At 43.8% G+C, this 25,288-nt stretch overlaps 1 protein-coding gene across 4 annotated transcripts in view; it reads left to right on the forward strand.

Moving 5' to 3' along the window:
* FGF13 (fibroblast growth factor 13) overlaps window positions 1-25,081 on the forward strand; it is a 233,385-nt gene extending 208,304 nt beyond the window's left edge. For all 4 annotated transcript variants that reach the window (XM_077922731.1, XM_077922730.1, XM_028714688.2 and 1 more), the window contains 2 exons: window positions 20,345-20,543; window positions 22,006-25,081. In XM_077922731.1, coding sequence (XP_077778857.1) covers window positions 20,345-20,543; window positions 22,006-22,142 — 336 coding nt within the window. In that variant the 3' untranslated portion in view covers window positions 22,143-25,081. The remainder of the gene's footprint in view (window positions 1-20,344; window positions 20,544-22,005) is intronic.
* The last annotated feature ends 207 nt before the right edge of the window (window positions 25,082-25,288 follow it).

Genomic DNA, 25,288 nt, shown 5'->3' on the forward strand with positions numbered 1-25,288 from the left:
ATGGGAAAGGGTTAAGATGAGCAGTGGATGCCATCTTATGCTCCTTAGGAGAAAAGATGAGATGAAAATGCAATAAATCAGTGGATGTTAGCGGTTGCAGACAAATGGAACCTCCATGTGCCATAGCAGCCTATCTCTGACTACTATATCTTGGGGGGGGGAGCAGAACAAGGTGTTGCCTTCATGGGGACACCAGAGGCATCTAGCTAGCCACTATTGAAAACAGGACTGCAGTAGATGGGCGTGGGGCTCTTCTTAAATTCTTGGAGAGTAAGAATCTGCTTAACTGTACACCTTTGAAAAGGATTGCTTTATGCAGTGACCTTATCATTTGCCTTTTTTTAAAAGGAAAGGGGCCTGATGAATAAATGATCTAGGACTTAGGAGGTTGGTGGTTGGGTTTTTTTTATTTTTTAAGGAAATGGCTTCTCTCCCCCCCCCCCCCACTTGCTAATTGGAAGTTTATTTTTCTCATTCCATTCTGACAGTTTGCTCAGGTTCGCCCGTGCCCCAGCGCATAGCAATTAGCATGCCGGGCTCCAGCAAGGAGCCTTCCGCAGCTCAAGTGAAAGCTGTGGCGCGGTGGCTGGTTATGGAGCCTGCTGATCCGTAATCGGGAATGGGGTGGAATTAAGGCTGTGGAGTGTGATGAATGTGTGGGCTGCCAAGGCTTGTGTTTGACAGATAGATCTTTCTAGAGATTTCTCACATCTGCAAATTGCAGCCAAAAAAAGATGCTGCTGGTAGAATCGCAAAAAAGAAGGGGGGGGGCAGAGAGAGCTCCCCGGCAGAGAGAAGCAGCTCAAGTGCAACTGACTCAACGATTGTAGGAGCATCAGAAGCCACCTTATACTGAGTCAGACCATTGGTGCATCTAGCTCAATATTGCCTATGCTGACTGGCAGCAACTCCCCAGAGTTTTGCTTTCAACTCTGCCTGAAGGTGCCTGAATTGAACCTGGAATCTTCCACATGCAACACGTGTGCTCCACCACGTGGCTGCAGCTCTTACTCTCAAAAAGAAGTTAGGAGTCTAGTCCTCATCGTTATTCCTTAAGAGGGAACAGAGGAAGCTACTGGCTTACGCTGAGTCAGACCATTGATCCATATTCTCTGCACTGACTGCCAGCGGTTCTCCAGGACTGAAGGCATTCCTCCCTGGGGATGCCAAGTGCTAAGGTTGTGTCCTTCTGCACACAAAGCATTTGCTCTGCCATGGAAGTGTGGCTCTTTTACATTACACAATCTCTGTGAGCTACTTTTGCACATTACAGGTGGGCTGAAGTGGCAGAGCTTTGGCTCAATGGAGCGGCTGTCTTTGGCCTTGGACTTAATGGTCTCACGGGGCTGGCTTTTAGACAGCTATGTGCAACTGCAATTTCACTCGCAACCCTCACTATTCCAATTTCTCTTCTTCCTTCCTTCCTTCCTGCTCCACCCCACCCTGTGCCATCCTTTGCTTTATCATTTCTGCTTCATTCCTGATAGACTTGGGCAAAGCACAGACAAAAGAAAAAAGAAAAATGTTGCCACCCCTGAATTGTTTCTTAAAAGGAAATAATTTGAGCCTGTGCAGTTTTGCACCTTAGCTTAAATCATAGCACGATCAGGACTAGGGGAGTAAAATGGCAAGCAGAATTTTCCTCAAAGGCCCCAGGTGTAAAGGTAAAGGTACCCCTGCCCATACGGGCCAGTCTTGACAGACTCTAGGGTTGTGCGCTCATCTCACTTAAGAGGCCGGGAGCCAGCACTGTCCGAAGACACTTCCGGGTCACGTGGCCAGCGTGACAAAGCCGCATCTGGCGAGCCAGCGCAGCACACGGAAATGCCGTTTACCTTCCCGCCGGTAAGCGGTCCCTATTTATCTACTTGCACTTCATGCTTTCGAACTGCTAGGTTGGCAGGCGCTGGGACCGAGCAACGGGAGCGCACCCCGCCGCGGGGATTCGAACCGCCGACCTTTCGATCGGCAAGCCCTAGGCGGTGAGGCTTTTACCCACAGCGCCACAAACAGCATGATGCCACTTTAACCAGTCATGACTTCCCCCAAATAATTATGTTAAGAGTGTTGAGAGCAGTGGCGTAGCGTGGGGGGTGCAGGGGGGGCCGGCCGCACCGGGCACAACATCTGGGGTTAGGGCAAATCCACAGGTTAGGGGGCGCAAATCCACGGGTTAGGGGGCGCAAATTACTTGCCTTGCCCCGGGTGCTGACAACCCACGCTACGCCACTGGTTGAGAGTTGTTAGGAGATCCTCACAAAGTCACAATTCTCAAAATTCCCTTGGGAAAGGGATTGGAAACTCTGAGAATGGTAGCTCTGTGAGGGTAATAAGAGTCTTCTAACAACTTGCAGCACCCTTAACATACTACAGCTCCCAGGAATCTTTGGGGGGAAGCTGCAACTGGTTAAAGTGGCATGATACTGCTTTAAAGGTGCGGAAGGTGCTAACAATAGTGCATTAGTTGTAGATTTATACTGTCTGCAGATCATTCCACTTTATTAGTTCTGGTGTCTGGAGGGGCCATATCACAACAAAATCAGTCAAACAACCCCCAGAATGTTTGTCATGTGAAAAGTTAAGGGGTTTCAGCAGGAAGTTAAAGGATATGCAATGATTGGAAATGAAGCAGTTTGTCCAGGCACAGACAGTATGGAAAGAGGGGCTGTGTTTGACCAGCCCTAAAGTGCAAGTAGATCAATAGGTACCACTCTGGCGGGAAGGTAAACGGCGTTTCCGTGCGCTGCTCTGGTTCACCAGAAGCGGCTTTGTCATGCTGGCCACATGACCCAGAAGCTGTACGCCAGCTCCCTCGGCCAATAAAGCGAGATGAGCGCCGCAACCCCAGAGTCGTTCACGACTGGACCTAATTGTCAGGGGTCCCTTTACCTTTACCTTTATAATATCATGAGCACAAATCTTTTGAATGCACAATAAAGAGAACCTCAGGAGGGGCCCTTCCTGAGTGTGATATTAGAGGATTGGCAGGAATCTCCTTTCTTTCCTTGGAGGGAGAGTTGCATTTCAAGAGACTCAAGGGGAGAAAAATCCCAGCTGCCGTTTTCCCCTGTGCTTGTGCAGTACAGGCAGAAGAGCGATGTTTCAATTGTTCCAGCCAGGAATCCGCTTGTCGAAGGGATGTTTCTATATGAAGCCAATTATCTCCCTCTAAGTAGGGAGGGTTTTACCCTGGTTTTTCTTTTCTTTTTTTAAAAAAATCCTCTGGATTCATTCTGCAATAGGTCATTGCAGAGTCAACACTGCAAACAAAGTCTGCACAAGTTCCATTTCTGTTGCTTTCTTCCATATGCAAACCCGTGACTTTGGCAGTGGTTTGGACCTACCTCACCTACCTAAAGGTGCCATTGGAGATTAAGCCTGGGGCATCGAAAGGAGGTGTCCAACCACTGAGCTATGGTTCATTGGCTCTTTCTGAGCTTCTCTTGTGCTGGTTACCATAGAATCATAGAATTGTAGAGATGGAAGGGACCACAAGGGTCATCTAGCCCAACCCCCTGCAATGCAGGGAACCTGCCTGCAGGGCCACAGACAAAGCAAAGTGGGGAAGAACATTTTTTATGCAAAGGAGCACCTGAGCCCATGTAAGGCTAACATTCCCATTACAAAGCTGACCAGAATTATGCAGCTAAAGAACCAACTGGCCACTTCCGCTCAATGTGTGAAATTCAACCTAATCAAATCTCCCCTCTCACCATGTGCCTTCCTTCATGATTACATCTGCATCCCACCTTTCCTTCAAGAAGCTTAAGATGGCATATGCGGTTCCTCCCGCCACTCCCCCATTTTATCCTCACAATAACCCTGTGAAGTAGGTTAGGCCAGGAGACAGCCACTGTCCCAAGGCCACCCAGTGAAGTGCACTGGCTCTTGGGTGCTTTTAATACATTCGGTGGTGTTTCCTTCCCCTCGTGTCTTTCCTCTTCCTTTGGCATTTTCTGTTTTTGAGAATTTCATGCAACTTCTGTGCATTTCATTTCATTTCATTTTAAAACAACAAACCTCCCCACCCCCAAATCACATTCAGAGTAGTAAATGAAAAGCCAGTGACAGTCTAGAATTGATCAACTGCACGCCCACACACTCCTTTTGTCATTGCGAGGCTGATGCTTGCAGCTTTTGAGATGGTTCAAAAAAGATAAGAAAAAATCCCTCCCTCCAAAAAACTCGGTGCTAGCACAAAGGAAAGGAAGATCTAACGTGAGAGAGAGAGCAAACCTCGTTCTGCCCCTGCCTTGCTAAAGCAGCTCCAAATGGCCTCAAAAAATGGATCTGATTTGAAATGAATAATGCAAGAAGTGGCACATTGGTAGAGGTGAGGGTTGCCACATGCCCAGTCATGTTCTGCCCCACCAGAAATCTCTCTAACACTGGATCAGATGGGCATCCTTAGAATTCATCCGTTCTCTCTTCTGTAAGATTAAATAAGAACAAATTCCTGTGGTTCACTGTGGGGGAAAGCTAGGCCAGGGTCAGGCACCTTTTTAAACCCTGAACAGCCTTTTTGGGGGGCGGGGCCTGCATGTCTGTAGTAGATGGAGCTGGAAGTAAAATTGGGTAAGGGGCTGATGGTAAAAATAATGGGCAGAGCATCCAATACGACGGTCACTCCCTAGGCTACGTTCCAGCCAGGTGAAAGCCAGAGGATTCTGCACACCCGTTTCTCCATCTAGGCAAGCAAGAGGCATGGTCACCAGCCAAGGGCACTTCCAGCCAAGCCAAAGCAAGGCATAGAGGAGGGGCAGTGAGAGATGGGAACTGAGAACAGACCTGGCAGCCAGATAGGGAGCTATGGGGAGCCACATTTGGTCCTGGACCAGAGGTTCTCCACCCTGGATCTAGGCCTTTCGTGGACTGTGGGAGCAAAGGTTATCCCAGATCTGTGTGTTTTGCTTCCTGACCAAGTACCTTATAGGAATGAGAGAAAGATTCAGTTCACATTAAAAGTGAATGCCTCTCATTTACAATATGCAACCCAAAACATGGTCATCCTTTAAGAGTTGCACTTCTCTGAATTTTGCAATGCAGTTCTCCAGTCAAGTTGTGTGTACAAAAATGCACATACTACGGTTCAAATTGTACATGCAAATGCATATATTAATGAAAGTAGCACACACAAAATGCAATGTATTTGGGGACTTGCTTTGTGCAAATGTTTACATTAGCCAAATTGCATGCAACAATATGTGTTCAGGCACACCTCACATTATTATGTTTTGCCTTCTTGCACTTTGCAGATATTTCTCCTAATGGGGACATGGGTGCAGCTGCAGGCAGCCTGGCCATTTCCAGGGAAATGAAGCCCACCCCCTCCACCACTGCCCCTCTTCTGGCCAAGGAAGTGGAGCTGGCTATGGCTAGAGCCAGGTTTTTTGCCTCCTGCCCCTGCAGCCAAGGGCCATGGCTTAATGGACTGCAGTATAGTATAAACATAACTTTTATATGCACTGGAAAACAAAGAAACAAACAAAAAAGTGTGGCTCACTTTATTGGAATATTTGCTTTATTGCAGTGGTCTGGAACTGAACCAGCAGTATCTCTGTGGTATGCCTGTATATTGTATTATTTCATTACAGTTTGAATTCCATAGAATTGAAATTGTAATATAATAAAATACAATATAAAATAAAAAATGCAGTCAGAAACCAGTGTTGACATTTAACGTGATCGCCATCTCTCTTCTTCAGCCACAAATCCACAGATGCCATGGACCACCTGAATGAAGTTTGCAGAGCACTGGTGGACCAAGGATCACAGTTTGGGGATCCTTATCCAAGAAAGTTAGGCAACCAGGAGTTTGAACCACCACATTCGGACAACCCCACTAGGTTCATTGTTACACATGCATTTGCAAATTCATCTGAGCTGCACATGGCTTTGAAATCCTTCATGGATAAGAATTTTCTCTGCAATGCATAATGGAGCAGTGAGAGAGAGATATCTCATAGGTGCTTGGGGTGTGTGTGCAAGGATCTTCACCCCCCATTCCCCACTGCCCAACACATCCAAATCCTCCATAAAGGAAACTCTGAATTATGTGTCAAAAAAACACAAAAAAAACCTAATGCTGCACTCTGAATAAACAAGCCAGTCTGCAACATTCATTTCAATTGCTGCATTTGAGACCTGGAAGAAATTGCTATATTAGTTTTGACCCTCTGAGTACTATTTATTACTTTTAATTGTACAGTTAATAGCTGACATTAAAAGAAAACTTAAATACAAATAACAAGAACAGCCAGATATCAATCAGAAAAGCAAAGTTAATTGTCTCCAAATTAAACTGATAATGAGAAGATCTCTCCACATTAGGATGTCTTTGTCCAATATAATCAATAGGCATCAACAGCACCTATTGGGAGGGTCTGAAATGGTGGAGATGAGCATCTGCAAACCCTGGAAACAGGTCATATGGCAAAATGTTCAGTAGAACTGGCTCTGTTGATCAGCTGCTTCAATTTCTGTGGGATTTTATTTTCCCCCAGTGGTCAGGTATTCCCCCCCCCCCAATTTCTCATGTAATTTTTTTCTTATGACAGTGGTTTCACAAGACACAGAAAGTTGCCTTGTACTGAGTCAGACCACTGGTCTGTCTAGCTCAGTATTGTCTGTGCTGACTGGCACAAGCTCTCCAAGGTTTGCGACTGAAGTCTCTCTTAGCTCTACCTGGAGATGCTGGGGATTAAATGTGGAATCTTCTGCATACAAAACAGATGCTGTGCCACTGAGCCATGGCCCACATTACAGCCATATGAACATTTGCATACCAATAGTAGACCCTTTGGATTTCCCTCTGCATGTGAAGACAGGTTTGGGCGGATTGAATGGGCAACAGCAGTAGTGGGTCCAACAGCCAAGAAGGTGGCTTTTGCATGTGCTGCATGTGAGGGGCAGATGGGGCTTGTCAACCTGGGAAGTTAGCTCATCAGGGAGAAGGAAAATTCTGATCCTAAACCTCTGCTGGCTTGTGGGATATCTTCAGGAGAAGAAAAGGCTAAGGAGTAAACCCTACACAAATCTGGAGAGGAGTCTCTAAGGCAGTTGGGTAGTGTCTTGTATGCCTCCTTCCAGCTACTCCTGCAGCCAAGCTGATGCCAAATGCATTGCTCTGCTTTCCTTTGGACCACATTAGTGAGGCCAAGATGGGCAGCTCAGGAACGTTCACCATACACACTGCCCGGGCTTGTGACCTGGAGAGGTCACATTGGTGCTGCTAGGGCAGTAGTTTATCTCCCTCCACCCCGAAGCATACTCCATTGTCTCTTGAGACAGAGGCCAACAAAGCAGACCCTTCCTAACATATCACAGTGAGCTTAGCAGATGTCTTTCAGATAGCCTGGTCCCAAGTTGTTTAGGGCTTTAAGTCAAGAGGAATACATTAGAAGCTGTTGTTGTTGTTTAGTCGTTTAGTCGTGTCCGACTCTTCGTGACCCCATGGACCAGAGCACGCCAGGCACCTCTGTCCTCCACTACCTCCCGCAGTTTGGTCAAACTCATGCTGGTAACCTCAAAAACGCTATCCAACCATCTCGTCCTCTGTCGCCCCCTTCTCCTTGTGCCCTCCATCTTTCCCAGCATCAGTGTCTTCTCCAGGGAGTCTTCTCTTCTCATGAGGTGGCCAAAGTACTGGAGCCTCAGCTTCACGATCTGTCCTTCCAGTGAGCACTCAGGTCTGATTTCCTTAAGAATGGATGCATTTGATCTTCTTGCCGTCCATGGGACTCTCAAGAGTCTTCTCCAGCACCATAATTCAAAAGCATCAATTCTTCGGCGATCAGCCTTCTTTATGGTCCAGCTCTCACTTCCATACATATTAGAAGCTGACTTGGTAGCAAATCAATGCCGGTGCAGTTTGTCCAGCAAAGACATAGTATATCCTATACAAAGGCCCTCTAAGCAGCCAGGCTAGCACATTCTGCATTAGCTACAGCTTCCAAATCAACTTGTAACATAAACATGTTGAAGCAATACAATATGGAGGTTACCAGAGCATGGATCACAGCAGTCTAACCCTGTTCAGGAATGGTCATGGCTGCCATACTAACCAAAGCTAGTAGTAGACACCCTTTCCCACCAAGGCAAGGCTGCCCCACCCATGAGGTGGACTGAAACAGCCACCTCGGACTGCAGAATCCATGGGAGCTCTCCTGTTGGCACCCTGGGGCAGCTTCTAGCGAGATCTCATGAGATTTTTCTGGAAGCCACGACCACTGAGCAACCCTGATAAGCAAGGCTTCAGTAGGGGAGGCGACACCTTCCCATTTGGCCTCAGGCGGCAAAATGGGACGGGTCACCCTTGCACCAAGGTGACTTGGGCCTGAAAGAGATGGACCCAAGAGCACCCCCAAACTATGCATATGGATAAATTTATTTTAATCCAAGAGTGTCTTCAGGAAGGGGATGTTTCAGATCTTCTGGCTTAAGTTTCTTCAGGATTTGGCTACTTAATACTTCTTTTAAAGAGGTCTGTGCCACCCCCCCCCCCCCGAGGAACTTGCAGCCTCCTGAATCCTGTCAAGCATCCCCACCCTATTAGATAAAATAAACCAAGAAGGTCAAGGGATTAGCCAGAGAGAGGATTAGTCAATCTGGCATTGTCCTCACCCTTCATCTGCAACAACTGAAAGATGAACCAAAGTTCCAACTCAGAATAAGGCAAATTCTTCTACCTAAGGCTGCAATATTATCCACAGCTATGTTGAAACACCATTAAAAACAGAAGGACTTAACTCGGGGTTACGCATTTGCAGGAGTTGGCTGCGAGTTGTCCTTCCAAAGCCATTACTGTTGACAGATGTTGACTTTTCTGCAGCATGGAAGCAGATCTGGAAAGTTTATCCTCTCTCTTAATTTTGTAAATACACATTGGCAGGGAATAGTGGTGGTGGAAAAATATCCAAAGCGTTCAGCTCGAGAAAGCATTAATTTAATAATGCCAATTTGCTCAATTAAGTGAGGAAAACATATTTTTGTATTTGCAAATTCTGTCCTGTTAATATATATCTCCCCCTCCCCTCCTTGTTGGCATGTGTGCACATTCTGCTTCTCGTTTAATCTTGTTTGCCTTGAAATTAAGTTTTCCCGCGGCTTCCGATTTAAATAACAAATTCCAGCTTTCTGTTGGCTTTAATTTTTTGCTTTTGAAACCATGACATTTCTGACAATCATAGTCCTCTGAAATTATTTATTTTTATTTTTTGGATAGAAATTAAATGTGCAAATGATCATGATGGTGATTTAGGCAGAGGAAGACTATGGTCTGCAAACACAGCTCTTGCTGGGAAGCTGGTTAACGGATTTGCCACAAATAGATATCAGCTCTGAGCCTGCTGTCGGAGCTTCAAAACTAATATTTCTGTGCTGACTTCCCTTGGTGTGTTAAGAAGCCGGAAGAAAATGCTCTCTAAGAATGTGAGAAGAGCCCTGCTGGATCAGCCCAAAGGCCATTCTAGTCCAGCATTCTGTTATCACAGTGGCCAACCAGATGACTTATTCAGAAACCCTCTAGCAGAATGTGAGTGCAACAGCACTCTCCCCAGTTGTACTAGTGTGCAACTGGTATTTAGAGGCTCTGAGAGTGGAGGAAGAACATTGCATTATCCTCCATGAACTTCTCTGACCCTCTCTTGAAGCCATCCAAGATGGTAGCCATCGCTGCATCTTGTTGGAGCAAATTCCAAAGGCTTAATTATCTGCTTTGTGGATACGTTTTTCCTTTGATCTGTTCTGAATCTTCTAACATTGGATTTCCCTGTGTTCTAGCACTGTGAGAGGGGGAGGAAACCCCCCCCCCCTGTTTGCTATCTTCACACCATGCCTACTTAAATACAGTGGTACCTTGGGTTACATACGCTTCAGGTTACATACGCTTCAGGTTACAAACTCCGCTAACCCAGAAAGATTACCTCGGGTTAAGAACTTTGCTTCAGGATAAGAACAGAAATCAGGCTCCGGCGGCGCGGCAGCAGCAGGAGGCCCCATTAGCTAAAGTGGTGCTTCAGGTTAAGAACAGTTTCAGGTAAAGAACAGACCTCCGGAACAAATTAAGTACTGAACCCGAGGTACCACTGTACATGCCCTTCCTGTCTCTCCTCCTCTTTTATTCTAAACTAATGTGGCCTCTAGATATTATTAGATTACCCCATCCCTGGCCATTGGGGGCAATGAGAGTTGTTGTTGTCCAACGACCTCTGGAAGTCACCACATTGGCTACTCCTGAATCTATGCCTTAAAAGTAGGAGTTCACTTGTTTGGAAAAATATGCACAGAGTAGTCATCAGAGGGTGGGTGCCTCATGAGATGCCCATTCTAATTATTGGTAGGGGTGGATCAGCCTATTTATATGCTCCTGACATGAATGCACTTCCATTTCTGGATGCAAAACTGGGCTCCTAGATACCTTCAACTTTTATTTGAAACTGTGGGTCTGGTTCTCTTGACTGGCATTTCTTTTAAAGTTTCAGTCGACTAACTGCTTGGGGTTGTTGGCCATTTTAGATCTCTTGCTCCTCTTTGGTTGCTAATTTCATTTCTTCATTCTTGGCTAACCATTGCCTTTATTTAATCAAGACATACATATCTGTTTCTGTAAGATGGGACATTTTCCAATTTTGCTGGTGTAACAGATGGTCATTCTCACCATTTACCTTGTGGTATTGATATTGGTATGTCAAAGCATTAGTAAATGTTATGACATTTTCCATTAATCCTCTTGATCTGGTGTTTCACTAATGAGACATTGAGAGATGAGGCCAGGGTGGGGAAACCTTTTTTCAGTCTGAGAGTCACATTCCCTCCTGGGAAACCTTCTGGGGGGCCACGTACCAATAGTGGGCATGGCCAGAGGTAAAAATGGGTGGAGCAATGGGTGTGGCTCTTGCTTTTTTACGGCCGGTTGCATTCCAGCAACACAAAATTTGGATGTTTCCATGCACACCAAGACATTGCTCCATCCTTCATCCAGGCAGGCAAGAGGCATTCTCATAGCTCAACACATTCCAGCCAGGAAAAAGCACTCAAGAAGGGTGTGGAGTAAGGCTGGCAGTGGACACAGCCTGGGGAGAAGGCATTGCCTGCAAGAGTACCAAAGGCCACATAGGATCTCCAGATGGCCACATTCGGCTCCCAGTCCTGACAATCCCCGTCCCTAGGCTAGGCAAATTGGGCTGCATTTGAATCTACAAAGTGGGAGCTTACCAGGGGCCCAAACAAGCCAGTCAATGGGCTCCCCATGTGACCACAATGTGCAAGCAGTTTTCTCCAGGAAAAAATGGAAATGTTTTGTTTGCGAGTTTTCTTCTTCTTTTGGATTAATCTTTAAGGAGATTTGAGCAGTCCCAGAGGGAGGGTAAACAAGTCGTGCCGTTATTTAGATTGGTATCTCTTGCAAGCTTGCAAGCCACTGTTGCTTTCTCTCCTTTTGAAGGCTTAATTACCTGTTGGCCCATTTTTCAAAAGCATGCCACATCAACGCCACTATCTTTCATCTCTTTCCTCTTCTCCTCATAAATATTCTTTCTTGGGTGTCAATGGAGGCTCTTGCCATGACAAACCTTTATCTTTTCTAATATTGGACTCCGCTTGATCTTTTCTGATATTACAAGGCAGCACGTGGGGGTGGGAAATCTTCTGGCAGCTCCTACATAAATTGTTGTCATGATAGAGCCTTCTGTTTTATTTATTCATTTAAGAGAGTAAGAAGAGTTTAGCTGGATTGGGACCAAAGGCCGCCCCCTCCCCCAGTCCACTATCCTGTCTCATGGCAGCCCAACAGGATTCATCTGTGAAGCCCACAAACAGGATCCAAGTGCAACATCACTATCCACAACTGTGATGCCCAATGAAACAAAAATATAACGCAAGGCCCACTGGATCAGGCCAAAGGCCCATCCTTGTCTAGTATCCTGTACTCACAATGACAAGCAGGACCTGAGTGCAGCAGCACTCTCCACGCTTCAGATATGCAAGGAGGCAGGCATCCTTGTCACTGGAGGCAGAACATAGCCATTGTTGTTGGTTCATTTATTTGCTTACATTTATTTAGTTACTGTCAGTTTTTAACCAGCTCTTCATCGGATGATCCTGGGGCCGGCTGATATTTGAAATGATAGCAATAAGCCAGAAAAAATAAGAGCAAGCAAAATGAATGTAATAATCATATTTTTTTTTTAAGAAAAACACCACACAGCTAATTTCAGCAACAAACTAGGATCCTAGGATCACTGGTGTTGTGCATATATATATATATTTCAAAAGTTATGCATTTCAGCGAGGTGTCACAAACCAAGACCAGGTTTGATATTCTTCCCTTTACATGTTTCTGGGAAATGGGTGCAAACAGGTGGTGGTGAAATTGTTTCCATGTGTGTTTGTGTGTAAGTGTAATCAGATGCCAGTGGAAAACCCAAAAGCAGGACCTGAGCACAATAGCTCTCTCCCCACTTGTGATACCCAGCCATTGGTATTCAGAGACACAGTGGATCTGATAGCAGAACATAGCCCATCGCGGCTAGTAACCATTGGTAGCATTCATCCTCCCTGAATTGGTCTAACGCTCTTTTAAAGCCATCCAGGTTGGTGGCCATCAGGGTTTTGTCAAGCATTATGAAATGGGGTGGAAATGCATTATGAAAAGTTCCATTATGAAATGGAAAAATGGCCATGGAAAAACAAAGCCTTTGAAAACTTCCGGGGGGGTTGCGGGGGGTATCCCCAACACTGCATGGCCCCAAGCTAATCAGGCATTAAAATATAATAATAAAACCTTTGCCAAGAGGCAGTTGGTGCCATCTTTTCCTTTTTCTTTTTAAGCACAGGTGCTATATGTGTGCAGTAATATGTGTTTTAGCGATCAACCTGTCTGCCTGATGTGAAAAGGCAGCCCCCGAGTTTGAACAGTGCTGGAGTTCTTTCATCATCGACCAAGGCTGTTAGATCTTTGGGGAAAGCCCTTCCATTTACTGAACATCTTTGAGCTTTCAGAGGAGTTGGCGGTTTCAACCATTGCAAAAGAGCTGGTTAGGTCTCTCTCTTCTCTTCTCTTCTCTTCTCTTCTCTTCTCTTCTCTTCTCTTCTCTTTCTGGAGTAAAAATGCTGGAAAGGGCTCTTTCACATAGACCAGATTCCAGATCCACCTGAGGGGTTATTATGCAGAGCAGCACAGTGAAGAAGCTTAAAATAATAAGATACTTGCTTTGTTTGAACAAAAGGTCTGGCTAATTGCCAGTTTGGAGCACCAGGCAGGGCAAAGAATTATGGGTGGCAGATGGAACTTGCTGGGCCTTTTCTCTTTAGAACAGAAGTTTGTTTTCTGCTGTAGGGGTTGTGAATTATTACTTCTTTATTTTACTACTGCTGCTGCTACTACTACTAATATTCAACTGGTTAGGTGGATGATCTGAGGTCGTATCAACACATCCTTTACAACTCTCAGTACCCCTAACAAACCACAGTTCCCAGGATTCTTGAGAGGAAGCCACAACTTCTAAAGTGCTATAAGAGTGCTTTATATGTACTGGGTGAATGTGACCTGTTCTTATATAAGAGTGATGCATATGTTCTGACAAAAACATAAGAACAGCCTGCAGCATCAAGCCAATGGCCCATCGAGTCCAGCATTCTGTTCTCACAGTGGCCAAACAGATGCCCATGGGAAACTTTCAAGCAGAACCCCATCAGAAGGGCAGTCTCCCCTCCTACAGCCTCCGACTGTGGAAGCAGAGCATAGCTCAAAGGTCATTTATTGCCTTGTCCTCCATGAATCCATCCAATCCTCTTTTAAAACCATCCAAGTGGGTGGCCATGTCTTCCAGTGCTGGTTGGCTTGCCCTAACAGTCAGGCTGTGGAGTTTGGCTGCAATGTGTGTGTCTCTGCAGACCTCAAGCAGACAATATTGGACTCCTGACAAAAACACCCTCTTAACTTCTTGGAATATATGAGCCTGCTCTCCAAACATGGCTCACCCATTCTAATGGTGGGTTTTCAGTGTATTGCTGTGGTTTGCATCTGTCTGTCTCAAGAGACAATAGAGTGTGCCTTCAGGGGTAAAGTCAAACCACTAGAGAACCACAGTGCCTTCCATGGCTGCTGGTAACTCATAACTGCTGCCTCCCATGTTGTTTTTGCTGCGTTAGCAACACTGAAGTGACCTCCCTGGGGCCCGGGCAGTGTGTATGGAGGGCGTTCCTGAGGTGCCCAGATGACAAGACCCCATCTTGGCCTCACTGATGTGGTCCAAAGGAAAGCAGAGCAAACCCTTTGCCACCAGCTTGGCTGCAGGAGTTGCCGGAAGGAGGAATGCAGTCAAATGCCTTAGGGACTCTGCTCTGGATTTGTGTGGGGTTTACTCCATAGCCTTTTCTTCTCCCAAATATATTCCACAAGGCAATGGAGGTTTAGGATCAGAGTTCTCCTAGATGGGCTACTTTCCCAGGTGGACGAGCCCATCGGCCCCTCACTTCCCCCTATAGCATGTGCAGAAACTGCCTTCTTGATCAATGGACCCACTCTTGTCTATTCAATCCACTGGAGCCTGTCTTCACATGCAGGGGAGGTCCATAACTCAACAAAGGTTTGAGACAATTTTCAGTACATTGCTTATTTCAGGGATAGCTAAAGTGAAGCCCCCCCACCCAAAGGTTGTTTCACACACCATCCCTGACCATAGGCCTTATTGTATTGGACTGGAGGGCACTGTGTTAGCTACCCCTTGTCTATATACCCCTTATCTATTAGTCTGGCAACTAGTCATCAATCCTCCTTCCCAGAGAACTCTGGAAACTGTAGCTCTGAGAGGGGAATAGGAAGCCTCCTGACAACTCACAGAACACTTAACTAACTTCTTTAGGAGATACCTTGACTCTTTGAATTGCAATTATGGTGCTTTTATTTGTTTGTTTGTTTGTTTTAAAAAATTATTTGGTTTTTTTATAATACACAAAGAAAAAAGAAAAACACCCATTACACCTACACCATACAAAAACAAATATATAAGAATATCATTCATTATATCTTTCATGGGTAGAAATAATGATTCTTCTAATTTTTTGTAATAGATAGCCGGGAGGCCATCAGGGCCCGGTGTCTTCCCTATCTTAGATCTTTGAATGGCTTGTTGCACCTCCACAGTGGTTATTGGCGAGTTCAATATTGTTATTTTCTCCTTGGGGAGTATGGGTAATTTGCTTTAAATGTATGGTGTGAATGTGGCCTTACACGGGATCAGAACTTTGGCTCAGGATTGTCTGAAGTGACTTGCAGCAGCTCCTCCAGGCAGGTTTTCTACCTAGCCCTGCCTGGAAATGCTGGTGGTGGGACCAGGGATCTTCTGCATGCAAAGCAGGTGCTCTACCACTTAACTTCCACCCTTATCCCATTGTTGTTGACTGATCGTTAACTGACTGATGGTGGAGGCTGTCGAGGTTAACTTTTAAAGCAAAAACAAAAACCCTGCAAATTGCATCTCTATCAGTCTGCCACAGAGGCGGCTGGCTGTATCTTATAATTTAATCCTGATGTATCAAGAGCTGGATGGAAATGCCAACTTCATGTTGTTCTTTTTATAAAGACACTTTTAGCTCAGTGGTCATGCTGTGGTAATGGGATCCTGCTTCTTGATAATGTGCAAGTAGCAAAGGAGTGGGTTGCTGAGTGACTGAGAGTAGTCACTCGATGGAGATAATTTTCACGAAGAAAACCCCTGAGAGTTCAACAGGACATTTGGCTGCCTTCAGATTCTGCACTATATGGGCATTTCCAAAAATAAACTTGCAGGGCAGGGGGAAATACTTTGCTCACCAAAGGTCCCCAGTTGAATCCCTGGCACTTCTTCATAGAATTATCAGGAATGGCACTTCTCTGCTTAAGATCTTGGGGAGCAGCTTCCGGCCAGAGTAGACAATACTGGGCTATAAGGGCACATTGCCTGACGCAATATGAGGCAGACTCCTGGATGCAATGAGTAGATAAGTGTTCCTAGAAATACCTTGGATGGATGAGTCAAAGGGGGTCATCAGCTGAGGTTCCTAGAAGACCGACTTGTCTTGACATTTGGTTTCCTGCACCACAAACATCTGATGTCGCCTGAGTTCTGTGCAGCCCTGATGACCAGTAGCCAAGGATAAAGCACGTAGCTATTAGTGTGTCCCAAAACACATAGTTATCAGCTTATGTAAGCCAGTGTGGTTAGAAAGCATCGGGATAGAAGTTGGGAGACTAGCGTTCAAATGCCCCGATCAGTCAACAGCTACCCATGTCTCCTAAACTTATGCAAGCCCACGAAAGCATCCCACCGGGTGAAAGTTGCAGCTGCATTTCCAGCACGACTGAGCAAGGGGGCCATAAGAAGAAATTGCAAGATGAAGATGGTGTGGCTTGGCTCCTAATTTGATCATTCATCTCTGAATGGAGCAAGTGTTGCACTCTCTGCACAGCAGCAAATTACTGTACACAAGCTATAATCACCCGCGGCACGCTCTTGGCTCTGCTTCTACTGCTCTTAATTGGATGACGTACTCCACGGTGTTACTCTTCGTTCCCGCCAGCTTGCTTCAGCAAGCGTCAAGCAAAAGAAGTGCTTTATTCTGAACCGTCTGGAATGCTGTGAGCACTTTATCCTTTTTATTGAACTGAATGTACACGACAAATACATGTGTCTGAGGAGAGGAACAAGTATATTTACCGTATATGCTTTATTACATATGTATGCGTGTGTGACACACTCAAACATCCTGTGGTGTGATGGGTCAGTGGGTCTGGCTGTTAACCAGAAAATTGTTGGTTCGAGCCCAGCCAGGGATTCCTGCATTGCAGAGGGTTGGACTGGATTATCCTTGGGGCCTACAATTTTATGGTTCTATCCATATGTCTCACATAAATATTCACTTGCAATATATCCCTCAAACGTAAAGATCTACGGTATTTATCAAATTTTACAAAATGTCATGTTATTTCTTTTGTTTTGCCATAGTCTGTGCCTCCAATGTATGCATTTATTTATTTCCATTAATGGTTAGCATACATTTCTAAGCAAAATACCCAAAGTGGTTTATAAATAATGATAATAGTTATAATAGTTAATAATGGTTTGATTTATTTAATAATTTTACTTGCTACATCAGGAGTCTCTAAGCCACTTACAACACAAGCATAACAGAAAAAAGATAATATTGCTTTGTTAGCATATTATGCAGAGGATACCCAAGATTTTCCCCATAAAGACCTTATAGCCCACCCTAATGACAGCAGCAAAGCTTAGCATCTCCAGGGTTTGGGAGGACATTAAATACAGACTAATTTGAGGCTTGGCATTCACAGCTTTGGGGCTTGATATCGATGGACAAATTAACTACTCCAACTTGACTAAATCCAACACTTTTTACTCAACTTGCTATAACTCTATTACTTATGCAATGTCAAAAGAGCATGATTACAGACTGCCAGCAACACATTGGGACTTTTAGAATGGCACTTTTGTTCAATGAGGGAAATAATTCTTCTCTTTGATTTTTTCTAGTTTGTGTACTTCTGTGGGGGAGGGGGAGGGGCTATTTGTTTTTATGTTACGTGTTTTTATCTGAAAATAGAAATAAATGGTTTTAAAAATTAGAAGAAGAAGAAGAGCAGGATAGAAATTTAATAAATAAGATGTAATGAAATAAAAGCCATACAGCAACCCATAGCACAGACTCATAACTGTTCATAAACAGCAAACACAGAACAGTAGAAACCATAGGTTATAAAATAATCACATTTATAAAATATAAGTTGGATAGTGTGATCCAATGCATGCTGACTATGAAGTAAGCCCCACTGAACACAACGGGTCTAACTTCTGATAAAACATGCATAGGATTGCATTGTTGTATAAAAGTAGTAATTTGAGAAAAGCAACAGGAGACTAAAATATGTTTAAATCAGTCAGTTGAAAGCAAATGCCTGTTTGAGACAGTTACTTGGGGGAAAGTACTGTTGTTGCTGTTAGAATTTATAAACTGCCTTTCATTTCAAGACAAAATGCCAAGCAAATCAAAGCCAACAGCAAAGAAACAAGAATAAAAACAATTATTAAAAAATTACAGCTACCCATAATTAAAATACACACTAAAACAATTACATTAAAGCACCCATAGCTAAAATATGCAAGAAACAAGCCCACTAAAACACATTATCAGTTAGAAAAGATCAAGGGAATGTTGTTCTAAACATTCTAAGTTCTGCAAAATATAAACTATGGTGGAACCAGGCTGATTATGGTTGGGTTCTAAGAATACAGAATTCAGATGCCACTACAGACCACCTCTCTCATACCTGCCTGCCCCATACGTAACCTGACAGTGGCAAGCCGTGGATTACAGAATAATTAGAAGGGGCCCTGAAAGTAATCTAGTCTAACTACTTGCTTAATGAATAAAATCTAAAACTGGATCATCCCCAGCAGATAGGTGTCGTAGCCTCTTGAAGACTTTCAGTGAAGGGGAGCCTGCCCACCCCCCTCAATGGTAATTGGTTCCACTGATGAACTGCTCTTACTGTTTATAAGTGTCTCCTAATGTTCCATCAAAATCTACCATCCTGTCACTTAAGCTCATTAAATCTATTTCTAACCTGTGGGGCAGCAGATGAGGCTGTTGGCGTGGATCATAAGGCTCAAGAAAGCTAATATGGGAAATGTGAAAACAAACGCTTACTGATTGCAGTAAGTATGTCCCCATTTTGCATTTAGTATGTTAATCTTAGAAGACTCGAGATTACCAAGCTCTGTCACTCCAGTGCTGGACTGAAGGTAAATTGTTTCATTCCCGATTTTTGCTGCAAATATTCTCATTGCAGTTAGCAAATTGAAAATCAATTCAAACTCATATTTTGTTCTTGAGTCCTTCACAGTATGCTCAATTTCAGAGACTCTGGCAAACTATGGTTTGTGCAAAACACATAACATACAAACCATGGCTAAATACTAAAAAGGCAAATGGTGGCTAAGAGCTGCCTGAATTGCTTTCAGTTTTTACCTCCTCAGCTTCATAAGTATACTATCTCTAGCAGCATCTTACGGTGGAGCAATAAGCATAATTGGATTTTGTTGATTCAGAAAGTTTCCTGATTCTGTGGTCTTGATTGCAAACCATAGTTCAGTCCAGGCATCAAGCTAAGTTTCCCTAACTGTGGTCTCACATGATGTCTGAATGGATTCCAAATATCATTGTATTTATTCATACACAATCTATGTCTAAAAGCTATCCATTCGTTTATTGCAGGAGTTGTCATGTCTTCTATCCATTGTTCAAAGGGGGGGGGCATAGTATTATCTTTCTGATGAATCACTTGGTCTTTTGGAAGAAGTTACGGTGCAGAGAGTCCATCTATGCTGACCCGCTGTCAAACCCCATATAGTTGGCATATGGTTTCAAATAATATTATTATCTGAGAATTGTAATTTTTAAAATTTAGCATTCTCCTGCTCGGCATCTTAATGCAGAGGCTAAGCAAGCGTCTCTTGGAGATGCTTCAGATTTCCTGCAGCAGACTAGATTGCTTACAAAGCCCCCTATATGCTTCCATGGCAAACGAAAGCAAAGCTTGAAGCCCATTTCTCAAAGAAGTAAGAGCAGCACCTTGCCTTTGCTAATCACTTTGACAACTGTCCATCATTCTTTACCATTAAGCCTCATTCCCTTCCTCTCTCAACTTTTCTCCAAAACTCCTGTCAGCTCACAGAGGCCTCACACAAGGAATCCTTGAGAGACATGTAAATTTAAGACCACCATTTTGTCTGTCGCTCTGCCTGTTTTGTTTTGGTTTTACATCGCGGGTCTTGCAGTAGCTATTGTAGGCTTCCAAGGGCATCCAGCCTGCAGCATGCTGATAAAAGGGTATGAATAAATAATTGCAATGTAATGAGGTAGCCGGTAGATGTTGTTTTAACATCATTCAGTTGGTAAAAGACCATTTGCTCCCTGCATTCTCCCTCTAAATCTTTTTTTCAATCTAGGCATTTCCCATCCTTGACGCAGGTCTGTTCACCCCTGTCTTCTTGTTGGTGCTCATGATCTGATAACAAGATTCTCTTTCTGATCAATACTTCTTCACTTGAGATTTTATTATCACGCTACCTTCAGGCTGCTCCTAGAATTGGTCCGTGTGCTCCAAATTGTGTTATTTCTTGCACTAATTCTTTTGAAGGCCACTGATCTCTAAATGGGCAGGAGGAGGAGAAACCCTTTTGGCCTGTGGAAGCCTGCAAATTATCAAATGTTTCCTCCCTCCCCTTTGCATTAGCAGATGTTATGTTTGGCACATATTGATCCTTTCCCTTCCCTTCCTTTGCAGGAACATTTCACACCAGAGTGCAAGTTCAAAGAGTCGGTTTTTGAAAACTACTATGTGACATACTCGTCCATGATCTACAGACAGCAGCAGTCAGGGAGAGGCTGGTACTTGGGTCTGAACAAAGAAGGGGAGATCATGAAAGGAAACCACGTCAAGAAAAACAAAGCGGCGGCACATTTCCTTCCCAAACCATTAAAAGGTAAAAAAATATCCAGGCATGCACAGAGCTCTGCAGGTGCACTGGAATGCCAGACTCCTCTGCATGCTTGACCAAAGTGCAGGCTTTTCTGACATTCGTTGAAAATGTGCAGGGAGGAAGTGTAGTTCAGTGGCAAGGCCCCCTCCTTGCATTTAGAAGGTCCCAGGTTCAATTCCTGGCACCTCCAGGTACGGCTGGGAAAGATTCTCTGTCTGAAACCTTGGATAGCTGCTGTCAGACGGTGTAAGGCATTGATGAACCAATAGTCTGATTCACTATAAGGCAGCTTCTTGTGTTCATATGGATAAGAGTTTCTACAGGGCTGAGATGAAGCTATTCTAAGTATAGAGAAGGGGGGAGGAATTCAAGTCAGTTAGCGTTTAAAGGCAAATCTTCCTAATCTGCGCCTTCCGAAACAATACATGAGCTGAAACTCAGCCATTCTTCAAAATTTTCAGTTCTCCAAATTTTGCAGTACAGTGGTACCTCTAATTACGAACTTAATTCATTCCGGAGGTCTGTTATTCACCTGAAACTGTTCTTAACAAGAGGCGTGCTTTCGCTAATGGGGCCTCTTGCTGCCGCTGTGCCGCCAGCACACGATTTTCGTTCTCATCCTGGGACAAAGTTCTCAACTCGAGGTAACTATTCCAGGTTAGCAGAGTTTGTAACCTGAAGCGTTTGTAACCTGAGGCATTTGTAACTCGAGGTACCACTGTACAGTTCTCAAGGTAATTAACTGGTACAAAAAAATACATACACCGGGGTAAAGTTTGCACATAAATGCAAATGCATTAAATTGGGGGGGGGGGGAGGTGCATTTTTAAAAGCTGTATGTTCAGAGAAATTTGCAATAAAATGCTGGTGAATTTCCATAGAGGCTTTAAAAATAATAATAATCTGAAACTGATCCGGAAATGTGGAGAACTGAACTTAAAATGCAAAGAAAGAGAGAGAGGAGAGAGATGGAAACAAACCACAAGTGACAGATTTACCCATGCCTACATTGGGTAGAGTTCCCTGGGGATAGGAGCTGATTGTTAAACCACTCTGGGAGTTGTAGCTCTTGGTGGGGGGTGTGGAGTATGAGTCTCTTACCAACTCTCAGCACTCTTAACACCAGACTATAGTGCCCAGGATCCTTTGAGAGAAGCCATGACTGTTTAAAATGCTAAGATGCAGCTTTAAATGCATAGTGCAGGTGTGACCTAAGTGAAGCACTTTTACTTGTGCATGGGAAGTTCCCCTCCCTCTCTTCCCTCCATGTGCTTCCACAACATAGCCCTGCACCCCCAATATGCTCTGGGATCTCTCCAATCCTCTGGAGCAGATCCCAGCGCAGAGAAATGCATGGGAAGAGAGGAAGGGAAAGTGGAATAAAAGAAGAAGACAGGAATAATGTGACACCGGCCCTTACATGTACGAACTCTCTTACACTTTTCTTGTTTTTCTTCTCCTTCAGTGGCTATGTACAAAGAACCTTCCCTCCATGATCTTACAGAATTTTCACGGTCTGGCAGCGGGACCCCCACGAAAAGCAGAAGCGTCTCAGGAGTGCTAAACGGTGGGAAATCCATGAGCCAAAACGAATCGACGTAGCCAGGTTTAGGGAGCAACTGGAGAGACGCGTAAATGGAATCTTACCTCTGGAATCATAGATATAAGCACTTTCTTAGCTGCCTATCATCCAGCGAGGCAAGCCAACAAACTGTCATAGGTCACATTGTCTTATCAGCCATTTAGACCTTCTGGTTGTTCTAAAATAATTCTAAACAAATGATAATAGTAAAAAAGAGAGAGCCCAATAACATAGAATGTGCTTGTGCAATCACACAAGGATAGCCAGACAAAACATAACTTGCGGCATAAAACCACAGAGAGGAAATGTCCCTCTTGCTCACTCTCTCTTTAATCTCACCTGTGCTTTGGGGGGGGGGGCAGAATTAAGTAGCAGGAAAACATTTTTTGCAGCACTTAACTGCTGATTTGAATTTGCTGTCCAGCCAAGAGAGAAGTCCAATCAAAGACCACTTTTTTGCTCTTCGAGGGAAATTCTAATGCTTAATGTTTTATACATATATATATCTATAGCATTAGAGGGTAAACAAACAGGATATGTGAACTCTGTGGTGTTTTTTTCTCAGCTTACCATTTTATATCTCTTAAGGCTTGATATTGATAACAAACCCAATGTATTCTTTTAATTTGGGATAGTGCAACTTTCTGATTCCTTAACTCCAATGGGTCTTCTTCAGCGCTGTGTCTTTTCAAGCAAAATAATGCTAATAGTAGTATAATATAAAAATTAAAAAAAATCAGGTTTGGAGCTGAGTGTCAGTGTCTCAGTCTCCAGAGAAGTGTTCTTGCGATTAAAAAAAAAAACTACACTGAGAGATATACATTTTTTAATAGATTTGTAGTATTCTGTTTAAAGTCCTTGTGCTGACCCTAGTCTGTAGGAACCAAAGTGTTAACGTTAACCCCCAGTCAGTGGAAGATAATGTTTTTGGGTTGTTGTTTTTCTAAAAAATAAAAAATAAAAATAGAGGGGATGAAAATATCCCCAATATGTAGAGTTTCTTTTTCTCCCCCTCCTTTCCCTCTGCTTTCTCTTAATTACATTTTATGTAACATATTTTAAAAAACAAACAAACTGTTGTCGTGGCTTCTTTTTTTCTAAAGACAGAAACTGTGGAATTGAGGTGACTTAATTTTTATAAGGAAAATCAATATTGTTTGTAAAAAAAATAAAAATTCTTTCTTTCACTTACATGAAATTAGGGTAGAAGAGAAGCATCACGACAAACAACCCCTAAAGCATATCTACATGCTGTTGGGAAGGAGGACACTGCCCAGTGTCTTCTGCCCACAAAGAATGAAGCCAGCTTCAGGTGCTACCTTTAGGCTGATATAATCATGTGTGGGGTGGCAGGGACAAGCACACTGTCCCCACTGCTTTCCCATGCTATCATTCTTAACTCCTCCCAACTCATGGAACACAAACTTCTGCAACGAGGACCCCATTCTGTCTTTGGAAGGCTCCCCATGCATTTTTGCAAGCCTGCAAAGCCATGGTTCTGAAATGCATCTGGAGCATCCATGACTCCAATGGATTAACCATTAAGGAAATTAAGCACGTGCTTCGGGCATCGAGGGAAGAGGGAGGCACCACAAAAGTTTTCCGTTGCCTGATTTTTAACATTCATGGTCACAAATTACTCAGCTGAGAATTCATTTTCTCAGATGAAGTATATTTAAAAAATCCCAACAGTTTGAACTGCTTTCAAATTGCTAGGTTGGCAGGAGCTGGGACAGAGCAATGGGCGCTCACCCTGTTGCGGGGATTCAAACTGCCGAACTTCCGATCGGCAAGCCCAAGAGGCTCAGTGGTTTAAAGCACAGCACCACCCATGTCCCAGAACAACTATACAATGAGGCAGGCTGGATGCCTTATCTCTACTAAGTGTAGAAGCAAACGCATTGTGTAAGATTAGTTCTGAGGGTCTCATCAAAGACGTTGCAACTAGAAAAAGTAGATCTCCCCACCCCCAAAAAATATATAAATAAAATACAAAAATGAAGCATGTAGATTTTGGTTTCATTTCGTAACATACAATTTTATTTTAGGGTTTATAGTTGTTTATATTTTGAATTAGGAATATATGGGGGCACCAAAATCTTTTAAGTGCTTAGGGCCTCTAAAGGTCTGCATTTTAAATTGCATTTTAAATTGGGGGTTTTTCCTATTATGTTTTTACTGTAATTTTACTGGTGTTAGCCGCCCTGAGCCCGGCTCTGGCCGGGGAGAGCAGGGTATAAATATAATGTATTATTATTATTATTATTATTATTATTATTATTATTATTATTATTCAGGCCCTGAATTCAAATGGCACCCTGTTGCAGAAGTTTACCTTCTTTGAGTTGGAGTGTGATAATATAAATAATGGGGTCGTGGGGTAGGGCTGACACACCTGTTCCTGCTGCTCCTACCATGTGCTCACATTAACCTGATTGTAACACCTGAAGGGGCTTAAAGTGCAAGCGGCTGTCAGACAGATGTATTGTGGTCCTGCCATGGAAAGGAGCAAGCTCCTGGATAATATTTAAGGGGTTTTGCCTTGCATGAACTGCAGTCATAGTGGTGTGACAATGGCCTGGTGGGAGAAGGGAGGGATATGATGCATTCCTACAAGGAGCCCATCTGCCCCCTGAACTCTGCCCGCAGCAGAGTTTTGATTGTGCCCTCCTTTCCCCTTTTTTAAAAAAGCAAAAACCTATATATATTTAAAAAATATTTCATTAGGTTTCCATTTAGTTCCTCATATCCGTTGCATGGGAGAAAGTTGGAATATTGGCTTAAGAGTTGCATGACATGTTACGATTTCGTGCATTGCTCAACGTCAGCATCTGTTGCAGATTTGTACAAAGCTGACATGGATCAGTTCGAGCTGTTTCAGACTGCTTTGTACAAGGAGATGTTTATTATTTGTTGTATACAACCATGCACTGAATAAACTTATTTATATTAAGATGTACTTTCTAAAAAAACAACAGCTTGTGGATTTGTTCAGAAAACTGGATCGTTTTGACTGGCTCGTCTGGAGAAATGGGAGGCATGCAAGACCTCAGAGGTTGTTCAGATTGGGAGTGAGTGAAATGAGAAAACCTAGAGTGTTAAAACTCAGGTCCCAATTCCCACTCACGTGTGACCAGCACTCTTTACTAGGACTGAAGTCACTTTG

This window comes from Podarcis muralis, chromosome Z (genome assembly GCF_964188315.1).
Source record: "Podarcis muralis chromosome Z, rPodMur119.hap1.1, whole genome shotgun sequence".
NCBI classification, from domain to species: domain Eukaryota; kingdom Metazoa; phylum Chordata; class Lepidosauria; order Squamata; family Lacertidae; genus Podarcis; species Podarcis muralis.